The sequence below is a fragment of the Oryzias melastigma genome, linkage group LG9 (genome assembly GCF_002922805.2).
Source record: "Oryzias melastigma strain HK-1 linkage group LG9, ASM292280v2, whole genome shotgun sequence".
NCBI classification, from domain to species: Eukaryota; Metazoa; Chordata; class Actinopteri; order Beloniformes; family Adrianichthyidae; genus Oryzias; species Oryzias melastigma.
Genome location: NC_050520.1, coordinates 7,271,005 through 7,278,824, shown reverse-complemented (window position 1 = coordinate 7,278,824; position 7,820 = coordinate 7,271,005). Strand labels below are relative to the sequence as shown.

At 38.0% G+C, this 7,820-nt stretch overlaps 1 protein-coding gene across 5 annotated transcripts in view; it reads left to right on the top strand.

Annotated features, from left to right (window-relative positions):
• The window catches only part of sept5a (septin 5a), a 22,753-nt gene that overhangs the window by 8,096 nt on the left and 6,837 nt on the right, over positions 1 to 7,820 (top strand). For 3 of the 5 annotated variants that reach the window (XM_024275073.2, XM_024275074.2, XM_024275076.2), the window contains 6 exons: positions 4,711 to 4,801; positions 4,920 to 5,006; positions 5,163 to 5,286; positions 5,364 to 5,498; positions 5,613 to 5,730; positions 5,818 to 5,919. In XM_024275073.2, coding sequence (XP_024130841.1) covers positions 4,711 to 4,801; positions 4,920 to 5,006; positions 5,163 to 5,286; positions 5,364 to 5,498; positions 5,613 to 5,730; positions 5,818 to 5,919 — 657 coding nt within the window. Of the gene's footprint in view, positions 1 to 1,436; positions 1,797 to 4,710; positions 4,802 to 4,919; positions 5,007 to 5,162; positions 5,287 to 5,363; positions 5,499 to 5,612; positions 5,731 to 5,817; positions 5,920 to 7,820 lie in introns of those variants that run through there. The other 2 variants (XM_024275077.2, XM_024275075.2) reach the window with 1 other exon arrangement.

Sequence of the window (7,820 nt, the reverse complement as noted above, 5' to 3'; positions counted from 1 at the left end):
GAAATAAAACAAGGACTTAAATCACAAATACTCTCCTGAATAAAAACACCCTGACCTGGGATTTAAAACACTAAACTGAGTCAATCGGACACAGACTTGGACTTGATCCTTCTCTGAGGATCTCATTTAAAAAGAGTAAAGTGTCTCACTTTACCAAGTTTAACACTGCAATAACAGGCTTCCAAAAAATAAGAAAAAAATGCATAAAATTTGAAATTATTTTTTAAATGAGCAAAATATTCTGCTGTTGTGATAAGAAAGACTTGTTAAGAGTTCTAAGACATGTTTTCTCAAACTAAGTTTAATTTTGCTATTGAAAATTTTTCTTGATATGATTATTTTCCTTGCAAGAAACAAAATAAAACATTTTTTCTTAAAACAAGATTGTTTTTCTTTTTTTTAATTTCTTAAGATTCAGCTTTTGCAGAGTGGATGCGTGTAAGCACTCCAACCTGCGACAGTAGTCTTCCCCATTTCAATATTTTAGTGTAAAAGATAAAAAATGTTCATTTACCTTCTTTAGATTAGTTTTAAAAAGTCAAAACATAATTTAGACACATATTCAATCTTTTTTTTTTTAAATATGAAAGTCCCACTCCAATCATATTTTGACCTGTTGTGGGAGGGACTGTTGGTGTGGAAGTAAGCCTCAGCTGATATCCCATCATCTTTTTGTTTGCACTCTCTCCTGCTAGCTTACTTAAGTTAGGTTGGGGGTGTGAGGGGCTATAAGCTAGTGGGAGAGTGTAAACAGAGGGATGATGGGAAATGTGTGCCACTTTATAGAAAATAGGAGCTAGAAAACAAATCATAATTCAAAAATCACTGTTACACTTTTAAAATAGATTAAAACAGGAGATGAAAAGAAAACAAGTTACACTTCTGTGACCTACAGTCATCTAAATCCTCCCTGGAGGTCTTCATTTTTGCTTTCGGAACTGTAATTTGATTTAAGGAGCTGTTTGGGAGTCGACTGGAAAGTTTTACTTTGAGTGGTTTGGTCATCTGCTCCGTGCACTTTAGCTGTCACCTGAGGTTTTCAGCAAAAACAGAAAGCTGGTGTCACCTTTAAGCCACAGGTCAGCTCACACAAACACTCGCCGGCGTCTTTGACAGACGAGTTAATTAACCCGAGTCTCTGTCGGCCTCCCTGCATCTGTCTTCACTTGCAGTCTCTGCCTATCATGCTTGTTTACGCAGTCAAGTTCAAGCAAGTTTTTATCTGTTTGTCTAACAAAGAAAAGCATCTGCTCTTTGTGTCCGTCAGGCTTTCACTGCGAGGCAGCAGTCATTTGTCTGAGAGTACGGATTTATTTTTTTAAGCGTCTGAGCTGGGGGAGGGAACACCAGTCCGATGAATGAGTTTCTTTTAGACCATGGCCTCCTCCATCCCTCCCTTGTTTCCTCCCTCAAATTGCCATCTCTCTCTCTGCGCTTGCCTCCTTTCCCTCACAGTGAGAATTCATCCATACCTGTCTGAACAGGGACAGCCGGGTTGCTTCAGGGCAGAAAAGGAGAGAATAAAGACAGAAGTTGGGTAACAAAGGAGAAAAAAAAACAGGGAGTGTGTGAGGAACTTATTTAAAGAGAGCAGACAGGAAAGGAGTGTGGTGTAAACGGGTTTATTGAGGTCTGGAGTCGTCAGATCTGCTTCTGGGCTGCTCCTCAAACGTTCTGGAAACGGTGGCTATTTTGGTCCTCCAGAGTCGGAGCGGTTTAGGATGGATGCCATCATGCTGCAAGAGAAACTGGTGGAGCGGCTCCTGTGCCCACGAGTGAGAACGGCCAGGCAGAAGGTAAAGACTTTGATATGAGGATGGAAATATGCGCAGACTTGAAGAACTTTGGAAACTTAAACAAAAATCCTAAAAAATTAAATGAGATTAGCGTTACAGTGAAGCTTTTGTACTGGGTCAGAGTCGATGCAAGCTGACTTTCTGCTGTTTTTTTCACTTTTTTATGAACCTGAATGCTGTGTGTGTTTAATATTCCCACTAGGGGGCTGTCAGAAAATCTCCCCACAACTTATGACAACATGAGAAGACGCTGGCTGTGTGTTTAGGGAATGAAAAAGAGCTTTTCAGGGCTGCTGAATGTGGCTTCTGTCTGTGTGTGAATGCTCTCCATGAGTGTGTTTATGTGAACACATGTCAGCGTGCAGCACGGCGGGCTGAAGATGACGCTGCTCGATGCAGGAGTGAAGGCTACTGTACCACTTCTGAATGGGAGGCTGGTATCCTGTGGTCCCCTTTGTGTTTGTGAGGTTCAGTGGAAAGTGGGGTTCTGGTTGTTCTCAGCTGCTCTGAGAGGAATGCTGTGCACGTGTTGGTCCATGCATGGTACACTTATATTATCTAACCTTTATGTTACCACATTTTAACCTAAAAAGCAGGGGTCTGCAACCTGAGTCTCCAGAGGCACCTGTGGCTCTTTTACACCTCCATTGTGGCTTTCTGGTTAAAGCAAATGAAAGTTTTAATTTTAAAAAGCATCTGTAAAGTAAATAGTAAAAGAAAGTATAGTAAACTAACTCAAACTTTATTTAAAAATAGTTGAAAGACAGTAGCCTAAAAGGTGGACTTAAAACACTTTTTTTTTGAAAGTCAATTCAAAAATGTACTTTATTACTTAACAGCACACTAGATTATAAAGTACATTTTCTATATTTTTAGAATAAATGTAATGAATTTTAGTGTTAGAAAAATATGATAACAATTAGCTAATTAGCCTAATTTTACTTTGATAGATTCATAAATTTCTGGTTGAAATGCACCACAAATGGTAAAATAAACAGTATTTTTGTTTAATCATCATTACTACTGATATTACGCTACCCATTGCTGCATTTGCTACATTGAGATGTAACACATGTTGTCTTTTATTTTGAAAGGAAAGAAACTATTTCATATAAAAAAAGCTATTTTTTCCTTATATTTATGTTAAATTTATACCAAAAGACAATAGTTTGCTCATATTTATCATAAAAGTAACAACAACATAAAAATAAATCAGTGTTTTAATTTTTTTAAAGTGTAAAAATAAGAATTTGATTCTCCCATTGGGTTTTGGTCAATAAGATATCGACCTGGATGGATCTTTAAGTGTTGACCTTTGACCTAAAGGATCAATAACAAGTAAATGGAGCCTAATGTTGGTTTAAAATACATTTCTATAGATGTCACATTAACTATTATTTTAAAACATCTTGTAAATGGTGCATTTAATGTCACATGCATACATAAAGGCAGGTGTGAATATATTTAGACGCCCTGTTTTTCAATACTTTTACTATTTTTTCAAAGTCTTTATGTAAATAAGTCCATTGGAAAATTTTAAAATGGGATTGTTATCTTCAGATTGTGCACTTTAAACTTCATTTGCACAATGCTATAATCGATTAGTTGCAAAAATTTTGACATGTTTTATTTTAGAAATAATTGATCTGCATAATCTCTGTCAACTTTTCTATTGATTAGTCCTGTTTTTTTAAGCCAACATTGTCACCTGAATACAGAACTTTGATGCATACAGAAGGTTTTGATTTGTACATTTTTTTATTTAACCAGACACTTAAACACACAGTAGGTGTTCACCAATAGGAGTGCAGGAAACATTCTGGCTCTTGAAAGTGACTTGATCTGATAGTTTGTGCAACTTGTGACAAAGAAGTTTTCACAATTTTCTGCCTTTAAGACACTAAACAGTCTGATAGTAAAGGACAGCAGCGTGAAACCAGGCCGGTGTCATAAAAAACACTTTAAATCAATTAAAAAGTGGATTTTTTAGGTCAAATACAAGAGCATTCTTTAACAAACTTATAAATAAAAAAAAACAGTTTTCTTTATTGTATGGTAAATATAAAAGTCCAAAGTGTGGAGATGCAATTAATTGTCTTTGGTTTCTCATAATAAAGCCTTTAAAGTAAAACGTTTTCTGAAAATTTTTGTTTGTCCAAACAGATGGATTATTGAAGTAAAAAAATCATGATTTATGAATAATTTTACTGAATTAAAAATAGTTTTGTCAATGATGTTGTTAAAAAAATGCATTTTTTTAACCATCAGCTTAATCAGCTTTTACAGCATAGGCCAGGTGAATACTCGATTCTCATTGGCTGCTGGGTGTGGATTCAAAAGTGATTATCCACAGTGACAATGCACATGTAAAAAAAAGAAGTTCCGGTCACATAGCATAAATATTTGATATCACTACACAGGGTTCTTTAAAACAAACCTATCTGGACCAAAACAAGCGGTAAGAGGTGAACTGATCAGCATATGTGATGCTTTCTTTTGCCGCTGCAGTCGAGGTCGCTGCCGGCTCATTTAAGTGTTGTCATGTTACCGTGACGTGTCGCACCTCCTATTAAATAGCTTTTTGTGAAAAGTGATCTAAACCGAAAAAAGAGCAAGAATAAAGTAGTAAAATTGATTGAATATTTATTTATTTTGTAAGTAACCATGGTATAAGTGGGATAATGCCCTTCGAAGTGCGCATTATTAGAAATGAATGAAATTTTTAGCATCCGCATGCATTAATTACTGATAATGCACACTTCATCTGGCATTATCTGTTACTTAAAACATATTTTCTTCTTCCTTTCAGCTGACTCTTTCAATTACATTCACGTGTTTTGATTGCATTATGCAAAAATATGTCCTTAAAAAAAGTTTTAATTATTGTTCTCTTGTGTCTTCTCTGTTTATGCAGGAGAAACAGTATGTCGGCTTTGCAACTTTGCCCAATCAGGTTCACAGAAAGTCTGTGAAGAAGGGCTTTGACTTCACCCTGATGGTGGCAGGTCAGTTCCTGGTTGAAGTTGTCCTCATGAGGAAACTTTCTGTTGAAAGTTGTTGGACCGTTTCATCGTCGTGTCAAATAATCTGTGCCGATAAAGTTTTGAAACTGTCATTCTGAAGGAGAGTCTGGGATGGGAAAGTCGACTCTGGTTAACAGCCTCTTTCTCACGGACCTCTACAAAGACCGGAAGTTGCTAAATGCTGAGGGTGAGTCAGAAAGTCCTTCATGAGCTTCATGGTGACATGTTTCAGCTGTTTCACCGTTTTACTTCTATTCAGGAAGTCTCCAAACTCATGTCTGATTGTGTTTTTATAGTTTTATAGTTCCCCTCATCATTCCTGGTTGTTTTTTGTGTTTTGCAGAGCGCATCAATCAAACCGTCGAGATCATCAAACACACGGTGGACATCGAGGAGAAAGGAGTGAAGCTGAAGCTGACCATCGTGGACACGCCGGGGTTCGGAGACGCCGTCAACAACAACGAGTGGTGAGCCTCAGCTGGTCTGAGGAGAACCTTGATGAAGACGACGCTCTTGTGTAATGTGGCCTGTGTGTGTTTGTCAGCTGGAAGCCCATCACAGACTACATAGATCAGCAGTTCGAGCAGTATTTCCGGGACGAGAGTGGACTGAACAGAAAGAACATTCAGGACAACCGAGTCCACTGCTGCCTGTATTTCATCCCTCCTTTTGGACACGGGTAACCTCTCACTGTGGCTCACATATTTAATAACATACAAATGTGTTAAGGAGTCAAAGGAGGGTCAAAAGTCTGCAGAATGTCAGTGTTTTTCCGCTGCATGTGTGTCTGCAGGCTGCGTCCTGTTGACGTGGAGTTCATGAAGGCTCTTCATGAAAAGGTTAACATCATTCCTCTCATTGCAAAAGCTGACTGCCTCACTCCCAACGAGATAAAGAAGCTGAAGGACAGAGTGAGTCAGAAGTCTCAAGCTACCTCAGGTCTTTCTGCAGGCTAAACTCTGACCTCCTTGTGTGTTTCTGTGTGTCTTCTCCTCCAGATAAGAGAGGAAATCGACAAGTTCGGGATCAAAGTGTACCAGTTTCCTGAATGTGATTCGGATGAGGATGAGGAGTTCAAACAGCTCGACAAAGAACTTAAGGTGACTTGAGCAAAAACAAGCTTACATCATTTATATCGACTGTTTTTATTGGTAAACAAACATTTCTCAACTTTAGATGATCCCTTACATTTAATTTTTTTTTCTATGATTTTTAATGTTTTTCTGTTCAATGTTCATACTATTTTATTGCACTTGGTAAATGTTTACATCAAAAGTGCTTCATGAATAAGTTAATGAATTGGTGAAACCAGAAATGATTGATAAGGATAGTGTTATTTTAGTTACTGACATTTAAAATGTCAAACAAACCTGTTTTAAATTCCTGATTCTTTTAGTCATATTTGTAGCAAACATGCACATTCATACAAAAACTGCTCTTTTTGTCAAGTTAAATCTTAAAAAGCTTCCTTTCATCTGTAACTGTCAGAGCTGTGCTCAAAACCTCACATCACTGCATCGTCTCAGGTGCTTTTCAAGCTTTCATTACTGGATATTTTATGTTCATTTATCTGCTGCTAACACTACATTACCAAAAGTATTGGTTCACCCATCCGAATGATCAGAATCAGGTGTCCTCATCATCTGGCCACAGGTGTATAAAATCAAACACTCAGACTGTTTTTTAAACATTTGTGAAAGAATGTTCCGCTCTCAGGAGCTCAGAGAATTCCAGCGTGGAACTAAAGTGTCATAGGACACCACCTGCGCAACAAATCCAGTCGAGAAATGTCCTAAACATTCCACAGTCGACTGTCAGCTCTGTCAGAACAACATGGAAGAGTTTGGGAACAAAAGCAACTCAGTCACCAAGTGGTAGACCATGTAAACTGATGGAGAGGGGTCAGCGGATGATGAAGTTCAATGATGTCACTGACTTTCTGTACAGTCAGTTGCTACAGAGCTCCAAACTTCATGTGACCTTCAGATTAGTCCAGTACGCTGAGAGCTTCATGGAATGGGTTTCCATGGCCGAGCAGCTGAATCCAAGACACATCACCAAGTACAATGCAAAGCGTGGAGGCATGCCGTCACTGGACTCTAGAGCAGAGGAGACTCCTTCTCTGGAGGGATGAATCACTCTTTTCCATCTGGAAATCTGATGGACCAGTCTGGGTTTGGAGGTTGGAGGAGAACGGAAGATTTCAGACTGCATTGGTGGAGGAGGAATGATGGTGTGGGTGTGTTTTTTAGGAGTTAGTTCCACTGAAAGGAACTCTGAATGCTTCAAGATACCAAAACATTTTGGACTATTCCATGCTCTTGTGGGAACAGTTTGGAGTGATCCTTCCTCTTCCAACATGACTGTGCACCAGAGCACAGACCAAGGTCCATAAAGACATGGGGGACAGTCTGGTGTGGATGAACAGAGTCCTGACCTGAACCCCATAGAACACCTTTGGGATGAATTAGACTGAGAGCCAAACCTTCTCCACCAACATCAGTGTGTGACCTGAATAATGTGCTTTTGGAAGAATGTTCAAACACTCCATAACCTCATGGACAGCCTTCATAGAAGAGCCGAAGCTGTAATAGCTACAAAAGGTGGACCAACATCATATTGAACTATAAAGGTTTGGAATGGGATGAATCTTGAGTCAAGGCAGATGAACCAATACTTTTGGTAATATAGTGTATCTGTATTTAAGAGTTTTTCTTCACTGTATTTTTCATATTTATTTTATTGTGCTGCTACTACAACTTAATTTCCCATCGGGATTAATTAAATTGATCTTAATCTCATAACTTTTTTAATTTTTTTTATTTCAAATTAGTTTCATAAATTAAAATACAAAAATCACAAGACTTGCATTCTATCTGATTGCATTTTTGTGTTGTTAACAGGATAAAATTAATTTAGAAAAACCTCTGAGGGAAATCATTTCACATCATTAAGAAACTATTATTTTGTCATTTTCCATTAACTCTAGAGAACCCACAGG